Source organism: Cryptotermes secundus, unplaced genomic scaffold (genome assembly GCF_002891405.2).
Source record: "Cryptotermes secundus unplaced genomic scaffold, Csec_1.0 scaffold1226, whole genome shotgun sequence".
NCBI classification, from domain to species: Eukaryota; Metazoa; Arthropoda; class Insecta; order Blattodea; family Kalotermitidae; genus Cryptotermes; species Cryptotermes secundus.
This window is the reverse complement of record NW_019731999.1, coordinates 2,117-18,660: the sequence shown is the minus strand read 5'-3', so window position 1 is coordinate 18,660 and position 16,544 is coordinate 2,117. Positions and strand designations below refer to the sequence as shown.

Sequence of the window (16,544 nt, the reverse complement as noted above, 5' to 3'; positions counted from 1 at the left end):
TATACAAAACCACTTTTGAAAGTTGTTTCTTCCCTAACCTTCATATTATATTTAAAGTTTCTAGTTTACACAACAGAAGCATTTTCCATATCATTAAGACACAACAGAAATTGCAACATAACATCTTGTACAAGGCAATCGTTATTTTGGTTACATGTTCACAACAATGGGCTTAGGTATTACAGTGTGTACTGTAGAACTACATGTGAATAGATTCAGTGATTCAGGAGTGAAGAAACGAAACATAAACGATGTTTCTATTGAATGATAGTTTGCAGCATTTAAACTGTACTGAATCCTGGCAACTGATTTAAGCATATAATTGGAAACTGAAATTTCACTGGCAAAAGTAAATGCTTCTTAAACCAAAATTTCTTGTAAGTTAAAAAGCTGGATACAGTTGCATCATAACAACATTTGTGGTGACACTGGTACAATGGTTGTAAAATTGGGACTGCGCCAAACAAGATAGGATGCATGGGTAACCTATTCTAAGGGGATGATGACTGGCACAACAGCAGATTTTACTGGATATCATTGACCATTACCGATTAAGTTAACATATGAAATAAATCTTGATTATTTGGTTTTGAGACCAGTATTTAAATTACAGGCATAGCTCCCAGTGTTCAGTCACATTTACACACAAACAAAATTAACTGAATGCCATGTTTTATATTCCTAGGTTTCAAGTTTTGACTTTAAGTTCAAATTATTTGATGGACCAGAAGAGTTTCTGCCAGCTATGAACAAAGTGAAGAAGTTGCTTCATGAATCAAATTTTACCACAGGTGACCGCTTTTCTACTGTGTGGGGTAAAGTTCTTGCTAACTGGGTTACTGATGAGGTGAGTACAGACTGAAGCTTTTTTTAATGAATAATTAATCTGACTTGTGTAGTATACTGAAATCCCAATTTAGTGTTACTGCATTTAGTTAATATGTTCTCTGGTTCAAGTCAAAGTCCAATATAACCAGTATTTATTTTCCCATATTTAGATTATTTCAGTGTCTTAAATAACCCATATTAAATGTAAGAAATTTTTGTTCTTCAAGAACTGTGAAAGTAAAGTAAAGGTATCCCTGTAACAGGACGTGGAGTCCTGTAGGATTGTGAGATGTTGAGGTTCCAGCATTTTTTTTGACAATTGGCTCACAGATGGCAGCAAGGTTGTTAGCCCTACGTGCCAGCCACCCTTTACCCCTAAGAACATTCCAAGAATATTCCTGGTACTCATTTCTGTTAGAGGCTGAGTCAACCCCAGGACCATAGTGCAGCTGGAAGGATTAGGTCAATTGAAAAAAAAATGCAATGACCTCATCAGGACTTGAACCCGTGACCTTCCGGCTTGTAGCATAGTACCTCAACCAACTATGCTACTGCTTGCCCCCACTTCCAGAACTGTACCTAGCTTTAATGCAGTTTTGGTCAAAATAGCAAACAATTCAGTTGTCTGGGTGCTAAAAATCATTACTGCACAACAATAATTTTTGGTGAATATCACATTCTGAACACACACTGAAATTTTGCCACTTGTGTTGTCTGTTGATATTTCATCACCAGAATGTACAAGCAGAACAAAATCATAATATAAAGGCAGCAAATAAGTACCATGGGATGTCACTTCTGGGACTTCGAGAGAAAACCAAGTAAATATCTGTAACAGATATTTATTGCTGTTAGAAGAAGAGCATACAGACAAGCAGGCAAGCAGAATGTGCGCAAGGTCATAACTCTAAGGCAGGGAGCGCCTGCTAAATGCTTGCGAAGCTCCAACCGCAGCAGGATGGCTTGTGCTTAGCTGTCTCCAGGCAAGAGTAGCTCCAGCTTGTCGGAGGTGGGAATTGGTGCTGCTGTGGTCCACGCTGAGTGGGTAGTGCTTGCTTCGCTCTGCTGACCAACCAGAAGTGTAGATGGCCTGGAGATGCATTCTGGTACTCTCCCACTTCACCCCCCCACCACAAAGATGGTTGCTCATATGTTAAAGCGAAGGGGGAAACGGACATGGAGATCGGAGCATGTAGTTCTTGCGGTGGGTGGTGGTGGTGTGACAGGTGGTGCTATGGCCGAGGTTGCGTCAACCGCAGGGTTGAATGTGGTGTTCCAGCTGTCAGGCCTATTTAGTATGTAGGCCGGCTTGAGCAAATCGGTTGATATGGTGAGGGGCCTGCCATGCACGAGGAGTTGCAGTGTTTTCTCTCTCTGTAAGAAGACATGGTAGGGGCCGCTGTAGGGGGCTCCAAAGCCACACAAAACGCTGTGCAACCAGCTTCACCTTTGCTTTGGTGCCTGGGTGCAATATATCATAGATGGACTATAACACTTGGAGCTGTAGGGGAGTTGGAACATACAACTGAGATCTCCCAGCAGACGCTTTACAGTAGATGAAGATAGTGGTGCCGGGAATTGGTAATTTCTCGAGCCGCAGGGTGGTAGTTGACTCCAGGAGTGTGTGATGCTCTTTGTAGCTGTACTATGATGCTGTGAGTGCGTCATAGTATAATGGTGCAGTTATGGACTCGACATGAGAGTGCATCACCGACAACGTTGTCATGTCCAGAGATGTGTTGTATATCAGTCATAAATTTGGCCACAAAGTCGAGATGATTAAATCGCCACTGTGAGTATTTGTCCCAATTCTGCTGGAAGGAGTAGGTGATAGGCTTATGGTCGGTAAGGATGATGAAGTGGCGTACTTCAAGCATGTGGCGGAAAAGCATTATGTCATGAAGCAGTGCCTGGGTGGCCACTGCGTGGAGCAGAAATCGCCTGTACAAGTTCAGCATGCCCAGAAAACGTGGAGCTCACTGGCGGTTTTGAGAGGGTGGCAGCCCTGAACTCAAAGATGTTGCTCGTGCTTCTCAAGTAACCGGGAAAAGACGAGGATATCGTCCAAGCAGACGAAACAGAAGACAAATCCCTACAGAAGCATTGAGACGTTTGGGGGGAGGGGGGGCTGCACAGACCGAAGGACATGAACAGGAACCCGAATAGGCCAAATGGAGTGGTTATGGCGGCCTTCTGTATATAGTCAGGATTATTTTTCTTTAATTCGCATAGGGGGGGGGGGTTGAGTCCATCTGGGTCCACTCGGTACGGAGGCCACTAATTGGCCTATTGTACTTGCCCCTGGTGATTATGATGATGGAGAATTTGGTGGAATGAAGATTTGCAGGGGAATCCGAAGTATTCAGAGAAAACCTGCCCCAGCGCCACTTTGTCCACCACAAATCCCACTTGACCAGACCCGGGATCGAACCCTGGCCGCCACGGTGGGAAGCCAGCGACTAACAGCTTGAGCTTTGGCGTGGCCTTTATATCATCAGGATGGTCGGGGATTTTACTGTACACTCTCACCAGGTCGATCTTGGAGACAATGGAACACCCAAAAAGCTGGTGGGAGTAATCGTGGATATGACGGACGGGGTAACAGTCTGGGATTGTCCGGGTTTTGAGTGCACTGAAGGGACGCCACCTATTGTCCTTTTTGGGTATGACGTGTAGGACGGAAGACCAGAAACTCTCGGAGTGGCGAGCTGTGCTGTCGCGGAAAATGGCATCCAATTCGGCTATGGCGATAGCGAGTCTGCTCGGTGGCAGTCGCCGTGGTCGGCAGGTGACCGGTTCGTCTGGTATAGTCCAGATGTGATGGGCGGTATTGTGGCGTACTTCGCACTGGACTTTGGCGGGGTGGGTGAGGTCCGGGACTTCGGCAAGAAGGCTGTCGATCGGTGTGCCACCACTCAATGGGGATCAGCGAGCTGGCAGCTTGGGCCGGTAGAGATAACGATGTGACCCTGTCCAGTAGGCAATTGTGTTGGCAGTCCACCAGGAGGTCGAAATGGGAGAGGAAATCAACACCGATGGGCGGATGTGTGGCGTCGGCCACCACAAACTGCCATGTGAAATCCTGGCATAGTCCCAAGTTGAGGCTGAGGGACAACCATCCGTAGGTGGGGATGGTAGTGCTGTTAGCCGCATAGAGGTCATAGTTGATGAGTTACTTGAATCGCAGTATGAGCCTGTGGGGGTAAGCGCTGAGATCCAGTACCGTGTCTCCTAGAAACTGCCGTTTACTAAACCTGTCCATGATGTAAAGGCGGCCTGTGATGTCCCATGCATTAGTTTGCCTGCTGAGGGTAGGCCCATCGCTGAGTACATTTTTGCATCCGGGTCTGTAGCAGGGATGGTACCAGCGATGGGTGGATGAAGCATCATGTCGGCAGGGGTATGGGCTGCCCGGGCAGCGGTTCCTGCAGCTAGGGCGAGGATCCCTGGAGCTGTTTTGGGATTATCAGGGAGTACTCTTAGCCCATTTTCAGAAGCACAGTGAAAGTGTGAATTCTGCATTGTACTGTGAAGTACTATTGAAGTTTCAGGATGCAAATTGCAGAAATCCTCCAAGCCAACTGGCAAGAGTATTGCTTCATCATAACAACGTCAGACCCCATAAAACCTGAGCAACCAAGGAAAGAATTCAAGAACTGCAATGTGAACTTCTTGAAAATCTACCTCACAGCCAGGACTTGGCCCCTAATGACTTCCATCTGTTTGGTCCACTAAAAAGTTATGTTGGTGGCACACGTTTCACTGATGATGAAAAGATTGAAACAGAGGTGCGGAAGTGGCTGAGACAACAGTCAGAAGACTTATATGCTGCGGGTTTCAACACACTGGTGAAGTAATGGGACAAGTGTATCAACATTGGTGGAGGATATGTCAAAAACTAAATATTCTTTTCCAGACTCGAATATAACGTTACATGTTTACACCCATTTTTGACCTATTTACTGACTGTCCCGTGTATTTACCATTTTCATGGCAGATCTGTCTTTTCCAATACTCGGCAAGAAAACTTAGCGTTAAATCAATCTCAGCTGCAAGAAACTATGCCTCACAAATGTTTCATAGTCATATTATTTACATATTTTAAGAGGTGTTCTGTCATTTTTATATTCACCATATCTTTTAAAGGTAAGAAATAGGTCTGTTTGTTACAAATATTAAATAATATAATAATAAATTAATAATAAATAATAATTTATATAAATAATATAAATAATATGGATATCAAGCTTGTAAGCAATGTACGTACAGTCTGCACCTCATATTTAAAATGTAACCCAAATAACAGTCATATACTAGAGTACACAAATGGAAACCCCAAGTGATACTCTTTCAAATTTCATTGTGCCATCTGAATCAGTATCACCTGCTGCTGTTGTCAGCTGCACAGAAGCTCTGGAGATTCAAGCATGGCATATTCACGAGCAAAATATGTGTCCATTCTATAGGATTACATGCACTGATATTGTTTGCTGAACAGTTGAAACTGGTGGTATGCTCTGCAATGCAGAAGAAAAACTAACCAAATTTCCATAGAAATCATCAGGAAGACTGCCACGGTGAATTGGATTATCGCTGGCAAGGGCTTGTTGAGAGACAAAACAGCTGAAATTATGAATGACCATACTGATTTCAGTCAGTGCATAAGTTGCAACAATAGGATTCACCTGCAAGAATTCAGTATTGCCACTGGTTTTGTAGAGTTGTGTATGAAGATATTACTCGAAGTGTGCTTCCATTTAAGTGGTCACATAAACAGTCAAAACAGCCAGTTGTGGAGTGCTGAAAACCCACACAGGCATAAAACTACTTGCATTCATTGAAGACTGGTATGTGATGCGCAGTGTCTTGAGCGTGACTTGTGTGAACACTGTTCTTTGAGGAGACAATTAATGTTCAACATTAGAATCTTCTGATTCATTTAATTTCTCTGTTGGGAAAGAAGGAAGTGATTGCTGGTTTCAGCATGATGGGGCAACTTCCCACACTAAGCACACAACAAGTGCTTTGTTGCAAGAGTGTTTTGTTGACCACACTGCTGAGCATGGTCTTTAGCCACCCCAATCTCCCCACATGATTTTCTGTGGGTATTTTTAAAAGAAAGAGTCTGTTTGAATTGGCCACAAAGCCTGGGGGACTGAAACACGTTTTGAACAGCACTAACGCAGGAAAACTTTGCAGTGTTGCACAAGACACACTAAAGTGAGTGATGCTCTTCTTTGAAAAGGTTATGGACATTTTTAGCATTTGTCATAAAGCTGTTATATAAGTTCCAACAAATACACAATAAGAAATCACAAGTAATTCATCTATCTCGTTATATGACTCCACCTAATGGCTTGCGTATACCAATGTAGTTTGGGTACCATTTGAGAGGCAACCCAAACTACATATGTATGTATATATATATATATTTGCAGTCTGTGACAGTTATGTAAACAAGGTTAAAGTAGATTAAATTAATGATTGGTTATTTGTCTGTTATAGGTAATAGATACTGAGTTGTATCGCAACTTGTCACTAGCATGTGTCTGTGTGATGGTATGCACACTGCTGCTCATCATCAACATTATGGCATGTCTCTCAGTGTTCCTGTGTGTTCTTCTTACGCTGGTGAGTGCACAGTGCTTAGAATGTACTGAAAATATTTTGAAGACATAACTTGGTCCAGGGAAACGTAATTGGAAAGATGCAATCCATACTGGAGTACACAGTTACAATATGTGTTCTACCTAATATTTCCTAACATGATTCCCCCAGTGATTCTCAATTTGAAACTTGTGAATGGAAGGTCAGACAGGTGCATTCAGATACAATGTACCATACAAAGAAGCAGTACCAGTAATTCATAGTTGATAGAAATACCACATGAACAAGACTTTTACAGACAGTACAGTGACATGATTGCTTATTTATTCACTGATATAAATTAATTTCTTGGGTCTCCTAGCCACTGAATTTCTTGTCACAATACTGTTGGCCTTTTCCTAATGCACACAATCTTTAATACTTATTTACTACAGCATAATTTAATAACTTGAGTTTTGTGCTGATGGAATTAGAAAATAATAGCCTTTTAATAATTTACTTGATGTAACCTGACAGTAATATCACTGAGTAGTTCTAATCAAAGACCCGTCTTAGAAATACTCAAAATATTACCTTCAAGTCTATTATTTCAGTGAATTCTAGTATATGAATTACTTTAAATATGTTTATCTGCATAACAGGCTAATATTTGGGGGCTTATATGAATGCCAAGGAGTGTTAAGTTTTTGCACAGAGAATGTTCAGCTGCTGAATTTACAAACTTGTCATGTCTAACATTCATACCATATTTCAGTACCAGAATGTAAAAATGTGAACTTCTCTGCATCACGTCTCAAAAGAGTGCTTAAATAAAATAAGATGATGATGATGATAATAACTGCTTAATTATTTATGGAACAATTCATTATAATATGCCTAAAATCTGAAAGGTATTTTGTAGATATTATATTCCTCATGCATGTCACAGACTGAATATGTAACTACTATACTTATGTTACTGTATTAAGTGTATTAAATTATTTTATAATACTGTAATCAGAATTGGTGAAAGACTGACATATTATTGTACAGAAGGTTAGGAAATGGTAGTGTTCTATCTCCTGGTATATTACATCATGCAGCCCACTGAAAGTCAACCAATATTTTACAGGAAAATGCTACCTCCATCATCAGTTTGAAGAGTAAGCCAAGGAAGCAAGCTTGCTGCCTTTTTGTTTGTTTGTTTGTTTGTTTGGCTTACCCTTCAACCTGAAAAATGAGGCAGAGTTTTCCTCGTAACTTCTCATAATCACTGCTGTGAGAACCTCCAATCCTACATGTAAATAGCACTCTGTTGTTTAATTTGTCCTCTGTGCATTCAAGATCCCAGTGAACTTCTACAAAAGTGTAATTTAGTTTTACTGATTCTGACAGGTGTAAAATATTAATGATGATTACAGTCTTCTTGGAAGTGATGGTGTGTAGTTTGGTAGATAAATACATCATTTTGGAGGAATCTGCTACACCATCTTCATTAGTACAAATGGAGTTCTGAAGATTGAGGCAGCAGATTCTTATGAAAAACTGATACCCATCTATCATAATAAAGGATATCACATTCCAGAAGACTGGAATCTTCATATTCACTCCTGTGAGAACCTCAAATATCCATGTGAAATAATGATGTTATAGTCTTTTCACGTTGTAATAGAACAAATAACGTAATGTTTGGTTTGGAACAACCCACTGAAGAATTTAATACAGATGGAATGTATAACACATATCCAGCAGCTTTAAGTATGAAGAGAGGCAACTGATGTTTAGGTCATCACCACTTGCTGTGGTGACAAAATCATAAGTGAAGTTCGTCTCAGTTTCCATATGCTTATGGCCATTATAACACAATAAAGAAACAGGTTGGTAACTTAAAAGTAAAATCACTGAATGAATGAACTAATTAACCAACTCCTTGGAGCAAAGTCATTCTTGAGAAGCTAATAGTTGCCCTGAGCAAGCATAAAGGAAAAATTATTTTAATACAGTTAGTCCCTAGTATATTATTTTTAAAGCAGAAAGTTGATGCATCTTCAGTTGTTATGCTGTGACTACTGTGGCCATGAATTCGTTTTTAGGTGTCTGTAGGGGGATTCTTGCATTATTGGGGCCAAACAATTGACAGCACTTCCTGCATTGGGCTGCAGCTAGCAACAGGGCTGTGTGTGGACTATGCTGCTCACATATGTCTGGCTTTCCTATCACGGACTGGTACTCGATCAGCCAGGGCACTGGATGCAGTAACAAGCATAGGGCCAGCCATTTACAGTGGTGGACTCTCGACATTACTAGCAATTAGCATGCTTGCACTCTCTGACTCATACATCTTTACATCTTTCTTTAAGGTAAATGTGTGATGATACAATGAATGTTTCATAATGTAATACAGTGACATCATGTTACGGTGTGCTAGAATCATCATTCTTTGATTTTGAACTAAATCTAAATTTCTTTTGTGCCTCCAGACACAATTCTTAAATGAATTTATTGCGGCTTCTAAAATAACAGGTCACCTTCTGACCAAACTTTGTATGAGTATATATGGAAAAAAATCAGGGATTGGTGCATTGCATCAGATAGGCCTACAAATTTCAGAGACATCTATAGTACTCTAGCTTGATTAGCATCACTTATTGTTGTAAGGGACATTCTGAGTCCTCACTCTTTCTAACATATATTAAAAAGTATCAAGGTCATCAAAGCACAATAGACCACTGTAGGTAGCAGTGCAAGGGCCGAGAAGGCCTACCCCTCATACATACATTCATTCATTCATTCATTCATCAAGGTCATCAAATGCAACAAATCAGTATTTCAAACCTTTACACGTATGATAAACCCGCTGTTGCAAAGGGATTTCTACCATTAGAGATATTTGCAGACAAACATGTGAGCAACCATGCATGAGATCTCATTCATATATCAATAGTAAAAAAAATATGACTGTCACTGGACTCACTTATAAAATAAAAACTTTTAATTAACCGTACTGACAAGGTCTATCATTCTTAATGTAATTTATTTTAATTGCATCAGTATTTTAATATATCTTGATTTCTAATGATAGAAATCCCATTACAACATTCTGAGCAATTCTGATATTGTGTATGAGAAAAGGAGCGATGATGCTCATTCACATCTTGAAGTGATAGGAAAATCAAAGATGAATAATCATGAAGCTGCTGGAAAACAGAACGTGCATTGTAATCCATTAGTAGTGCATCTTCTGTAACTTTAAGGATGTCTGAAAAAGCTGTAGCATATCTATGTAGATAGTTCAACCCAATTCTAAAAGTTAAGTATGCCTTGTCACAGATAAATTTCAACTGAAAATGTACAATACATTATAGGAAAAACGGTATTCCATTACTAAAACCCATTGGTGAAAGTGAACAGTGAAATTGGTGTAATATGCATTATTCTGATCATCTGTGATTATAACACACCCCATCCCTGGTGGAGCCACAGAATGTTTTAAGCATTCATGCCAGCTAGATAGTTGATGTCCATCTGAAAATATGTGATTCGCAGTGACCAATCAGAGCAGAGAGCATGTTAAATGTTTGTTTACCATACAGCATTTAAGAAGTATAGGAAGGCATCTTGCATCTTTATTAAAGGAAACTGCTTGGCATTAAAGTAAGCATTTTATTCCATTTTGTAGCTGTCTTTTATAATGTATGAGCTACTGGCCCATTCTTGATAGAACAAACGCATGCAATGACTAATGATAAAGGCAGTGATTCCTTGAAATTTTACTGTAATGATACTGCTCCCAAATATGGCTTTCATTATTGAGAATCTTCTTTGCCTGAAACATTATGGATTGCATATAAGCCTGAAATATTTTGCTCATCTTTTCAGATTTTTTTCCTAGTTGTAATGTTTGGCCTGTTCTACGGCACCATGTTCTTGCCAGTGCTCCTCAGTCTCATTGGGCCAAAACCATATGAATCTCTACAAGCCACAGCACCACAGCCTGAAGAAATGAAAGTGTACAGCCTTTGTAATGCAGAAGAGCCTAGTTGAGGAGGGCTGCAAGATGTGTGACTCTCTTTTCCAAGACTGTCCAACTTCTCAGAGGTATTTCCTCAAGAAAAATTATTCCTGATAAACAAAGGAGAATTGGAGATTTTCCTCAACATCCTGCTTCTGGTGAAATTATGTGTGGTCAGTGTCTTTCAACAATCATCTCTATTACTGAGGAATCTTCTTAGTCCGTTTCCCAGTGGAATACATAGGAGTGAAAGAATACTGTGACATGTATGAGTGACTATAGACAGGGTTGGGATTGATAATTGGATTTATTGACAATTTACAGATCATAACTACAAGTAACTATAGTGCTATGGCTAATTCACACACATTACAATTCACTACAGCATGCACCAAGTCTTTTCAGTCTGCTATGTCTTCCCAGTCATTGCTCAGCAATGGCTTCCAATGGCAGAAGTTCCCCTTACTCAGGGTTCTCAAACTAAACCTGTGCCTCAGCTACCATCTTCTAACAGTAACAGCTCACAACGACTGAACTGCGGTTTTCTATCTAACTCACTAACCAACTCTTCACTTCCATGCACTGCACGGCCTCTAACTAATTGTCCTGCTTATAACATTTTGGCATAGACTGTACAGAAAACACCATTCCTCTGTTGCTGTTCAATTGTTGCTTAGGGGACCACACATATAAAACACCATTCTTCTTGTGCTGTTCAACTGTTGCTTAGCAGACCATGCAGAAAACACCGCTTCCCAGTTAGTCCATTGGTACATGCTAGGAATCTGTTGCCTGGCAGCAGGCGTTATTTACAGAGTCATTACTTAGCAACGGGTCTACATGCTACAATACTGTGGCATGTAGACCCAATGCTCGGCAACGACCATGATTAGACAACTGTGGTTACTAGGCAATGGCCCATAAACAGCAAGAGAGGAACAGTGTTTTCTGTTCAGTCCGTGCTGAGATGTTATAAGCAGGACAGTTAGTGACAGTCAGTTGAATGGAGTGAAACATTTGTTTGGTGACTGAGTTCGTCAATCAGTTAGAGAACTGCTGAGGTTCAGTCATTGTGAGCTGTTGCTTTGAGAAGCCAGTAGCTGAGGCCAGGGGACAGTTTGGGAACCCAAAAGATGACGAATGCCCACTATCAAAAGCCGCTACCAAGCAATGGCTAGTGATACCGTGACTGTGGATACTAGTGTGTGTGTAATAGTGAACTGTAAAGTGTAGTCATGTGTTGGGAAAGAGTCGAATGAATCTGATCATCAGTCCCAAACCCATTTATAGTCACACTCCAAACATGTGACAATATCTTCTTGTAGGATTTCTTTTCTTGTTTTCTAGATACTGAATAATTCAAATAAGTGCTGATCAACAAGATCTACCCATCCAATTTTGTCACTATAGCTGATGACTTTTCATCTTATCTTATTCTTGTTGTCAACTTCTAAATTAATTTCTGCATTATGCACTATGTTCAGTAGTAGAACGTCCTTCTTGTCTTTCCAATGCAAGGTGTCCCCTTTGGAATGCCATTACTTCTCACTTCTCAGTTTTCTTGTTTTTCGTAACTGAAGGCACATATTTCCTGGCCATCTTGACTGTGCCATACATATCTGTAGTAAAGGAAAGCAAGACATCTGCTGTAGGTATGTGTAGGAACTGTCAGCCGTGAGACAATATTCCTTGTCCAGGAAGGTTTTTGAAAGTGTTGTTGCAATTTGCAAGGACACCAGAAGATCTCTGTTTGCTTATTAAGTTTGGTTCCCCTTCCCACTGTATTTTATGGTAGAAACACATACCCACTTTTAGCCTTACACAACATTTACGGAACATATTGTTTCCAGCCAAGTTTTCGATTGTATAGCAATAAATTCTCATCTACAGTGACAGATTTTTCTAGCATATGTAACTCAATAAAATTCTTCTCCAGTTTTTTAATACTGGCCATACTGTATTTAGCTTTGGTTGAAATGGCTTTCTGGACCATATTTCATTACCAGAAAAATGAACAGACAGCACTGAATTTTGACTAGTACAGTTGTTGATCTGGAAACTTCACAACACTTCATTAAATTACAAGTGCCAAAAATATATGCATTTCTTCACTCGTTGTAGAATGCCATTGTTTAGCAGTACCTGCCCCTCCCTTCTTTTGGTGCTGGCAGATATGCATATCTGCTAGTTTAATCAACTATGATATCCCACTAACTTGTTGTGTAGAAAGAGGCTGAGAGACTGTAACAGATAATCATCTTGTTCTGCTTCAAAATGTGTAGCTGTTGTACTTTTGAATGGGAAAATAGTGGTTAAGGATGAGCTCCATCTCAATCCATGATTTAGCTTGTGATGTATCCACTGAACTCTCTGAATATGAACTGCAATCATCACAATTTGACACAAACCTGTCATCCCCAAAACTGAAATGACTCCCACTTCACTTCCAGAGCTGTTAGAATTACTATCACTTTCAACTGTTGGAAATATATAGTAATATACGCTAAAAATTTGAATCACACAAATGCAAATGCAAGTAGCATTGGAAAATTCAACATTTGTGGCAGAAGAATAAAGGTTGCTCTGCTGGTATGCAGTCTAGAGTACTTTTTTAATGCTAGTGAGGTGGGACTAAGTCCCTTGTACTGTGGCCACTTCTGGCCTATTGTACCAGCCTCCGATGATAGGTGAGGGTGATTGTGGAGCAGTTGGTGGAATGAAGATTGGCAGGGGACAGTCTAGAGTAAGAACATAAGTACATGGTTTATGGAAGCAAAGGAATACATCATATACTGACATTTGTTCTGTGATATACATGTTATAATCAGGGCTCATTTTGGCCTAATAATAATAGGCTGGAATAAAAACTTATATTCAAGTTACATTGTGGGAATACTTTTGAATAAACTTAATCAACACAATCTATCTCAGGATAATTAGAGACCTGGTTAAGGAAAATGACAGCATCCCAGGATAAAGACCAAGTTCAATGTGCATATATCTTGAAACAAAATATGGGTTTTTCTTTGCGTATTGTTTATCTGAATTTCAGTTGTAAGAAACATAATGAAATTTGTGCTTCTGTACACATAGGGTTTAGAGTACATACACATATCTGAGATGTATAAAGTACACACATGTCCTGCATATGCAGTTCCATGGCTCTGTATTCTACTTCATCTATTTGATGGTTATATACTTTAATTTACTGAGTCCCCCCCCCCTGGCACTACAGCCCCAGTGGGCCTAGGCCTACTGCCATGAACTTCTCCGTTCAGTTTTTCTAGATCTTACACGTTCGATAGGACTCCTTGGGCAGGTGATCAGCTTGTCGCAAGGCCTCTACCTGTATACAAACACAGAAAAACGCACACACACAAACTAAACATCCATGCCCTGAGTGGGATTTGAACCCACGATCCCGGTTACCAAGCAAGCAAAGACAGTACATACCTTAGACTGCTCGGCTACCGTGACTGGCAATTTACTTAGTTGCTTCATTCAAATTCAGTTTTTCTTATGTCAGTGATTCTTACCTTTTTCTGTCTCATGCAACCTGATCATGCAAACTTTCCACATCCTCTCCTACCCTAGAAAATATATATTTATGCTTTTAGGAGTATCAAACTTTACACAAACACATAACAGTGAGTTGTAACATATAGAAAAAGGAAAAGGATACTTTAAAGACATAAAATATAAACAATATGTAATGCTCGCATCAATTTTAAACAGAAAACAGGGAAGAAAGAAACTTAGCCTGGTGTATAACGATAATAAGAGTAATTACAATAAAAACAGAAGAGTGGTTCCCCCATTTAACCTTTCTTGATTTACAGGTTTTCCTCATTTTGTATTCAATTTTGCTGATCCAAAGTCAATAATCTGAACATTGAATTTCCACCATACAAGATTTTCTCCAATTTAGTGTTAAAATCCAGTATTCTCCAAATAAACCTTACCTGAGGATTTCAATGTAATTAATCAAAAATTGAAAGTAATGCTATTGTGGGGCTCTTGTCATTACTCCGATGACAACCCACTTCTTCGGAACAGTTTGTTGGCCCTGAAAAGGACCGTGGCTGCTGAGATGATTGACCGGTGAGGTAGCGCGGCGCGCGCCGGTAAGGAGAAAGGCTAGTTACGGTGAATGGCTGGTGAAAAGGCTAGTCGTTGAGCGCGGTCGCAGGAGCCATGAGGCAGTGGCTACGCCAGATGCCCAGTGAGTCGGACCGTAACACGACCACCGGCGAGTCCAGGCGCGGTGCCCCAGTGAGTCGGGTGTGAGAGCGCCGGAGAGCCGAGGCAGTCGTGCCCGGCGCAGCCTGCCGATGTCTCCGAAGACCGAGCGCTGCCGACGAAGCCTGCTGGTTGAAGTTGCTTGATGTGGCTAGCTCATAGCCTGATGATGAACTGCGTTGAACTGAACTGAACTGAACTGAACTGAATGACTCGGCTTTGGAGTCGCTCCTTTTTATACGCTGGTCGGTGGGGCGGAGCCAAACTCGAAAGTGCGGAGGAAGAATTGATTGGCTAGCGCGCGTAATGACGTAGATGCGGGCCAGGAGCGATCCCAGTATGAATATGAACGTTTGAAGCAATCAGATTGGTTAGCGCACGTGATGGTGAAAAGTGATGTGAAGAGCGAGCGTTGCAGAAATGCGTGATAATGTGGGATGTTCCCACACTATTCTGCTGCCAGTTGGCTATGCCCAAGCTTGACCTCAGACATGGCACAGCAAAGACCTCTTCCAGTGTCAAAGCAGTTATATTTCTTTGCTCCAAAAGAAACCAGGAAAAAGAATGCAATCTCACATATGCTTAGGAGATGGTACATGGATATGTAGAGTTTTCTGGCCTTGGGAAACAGTGCTATACATTACTAGTGCCTGCTCATGTCAATGTGTAAGCAGTTATACTGTGTGAAGTTATACAGTGAATTCAAATGTTTTATTTTGGCTTCAATACACAATGCACAGCTTACAATTGTGCTCATCATTCTGCTGCATGCTGGTATGTAAATTGATATACATAATATTTATTATATTCCTGTCAACACAGCATTGTTTTCAGTTGGTGGAGTTGCTGTCTACAACAACTTGTTTTAGCATACATGTGCCATCTTCAGCCCAGTTTTTAGTTAAATTCTTGTATCTTGTATTTAACATAAATTTATACGTAAGCTGAGTGGATCCACTAGTGTTATATACTATATACACGGTGTTTAAAAAAGGGGTTACAGACTTTAGGGGGGGTACAGTACTCACTGAACAAAGCAAAAAGTCCCAGTCAGTGAATGTCCAGAAAGCAATGCCTGCTGAGGTAAAGGCAGTGTTTGTGTGAGCTCTACAGTAGATGCTCTGTGTGGTTCCCATGCATTTTGACACAATTCTTAATGGTTAAATTAAACGTAGCTGGGGTTAAATGTTGTAATTGTAATTCTAATGATATATTGAGAGTGCTCTTCATTTTCTTATAGCAGAATTGTGCCTTATGTTCACAGCTCTTCTCACTGCTGTCCCATGGGATTGGTCCAATGCCTGCTGTTGGAGGCCTGCTGCATATTCTGTTTTGGTTTCTCATGAAACTGAAGGAACAGGTGCTACTTTAGAATGGTAACCTTTCTCACATTCAGTGTAACATGGTGTTCAACTCTCATTAGAACACCGTGCAAACTGCAGCTGATCCCCTTATGTATATTGTGTTATTTAATAAAAAAATGAATGGATAATCACTTGTTGTTTATGATACATCCTGCACCAGGACACAGTGCATCCTGAGGCTCCCTCAAGATATGAAGGGTAAGTAGTCCACTCCCCTAAAAGATCAGATATCAAGTACACTTAATATCCACTCTTTCAAGGGAGTGGTCTGTGATACTGACCACTATCTTGTGGAGGCAAAAGCTAAGGAAAGACTGGCAGTGAGTAAACAAATAACACATAAATTTCATATGGAGAGGTTCAAAACTAAATGTTGTAGATGGTAAAGAACAGTATCAAGTTTAAATCTCAAATAGGTATACAGCTTTGGAAAATGTACATGATGATGTAAGCCCTTCCACTACTCTGGGGAACTATTAGAGAGAATATAAACATTTCAGCCAAGAGAGCCCAGG

General features: G+C 40.5%; 1 protein-coding gene across 3 annotated transcripts in view; it reads left to right on the top strand.

The window, feature by feature from the left end:
* Positions 1-16,157, top strand: part of LOC111867520 (patched domain-containing protein 3) — a 117,884-nt gene extending 101,727 nt beyond the window's left edge. For all 3 annotated transcript variants that reach the window (XM_033752712.1, XM_023857479.2, XM_023857481.1), the window contains 5 exons: positions 686-847; positions 6,334-6,459; positions 8,508-8,774; positions 10,294-10,512; positions 15,930-16,157. In XM_033752712.1, coding sequence (XP_033608603.1) covers positions 686-847; positions 6,334-6,459; positions 8,508-8,774; positions 10,294-10,458 — 720 coding nt within the window. In that variant the 3' untranslated portion in view covers positions 10,459-10,512; positions 15,930-16,157. The remainder of the gene's footprint in view (positions 1-685; positions 848-6,333; positions 6,460-8,507; positions 8,775-10,293; positions 10,513-15,929) is intronic.
* Positions 16,158-16,544: the final 387 nt, after the last annotated feature.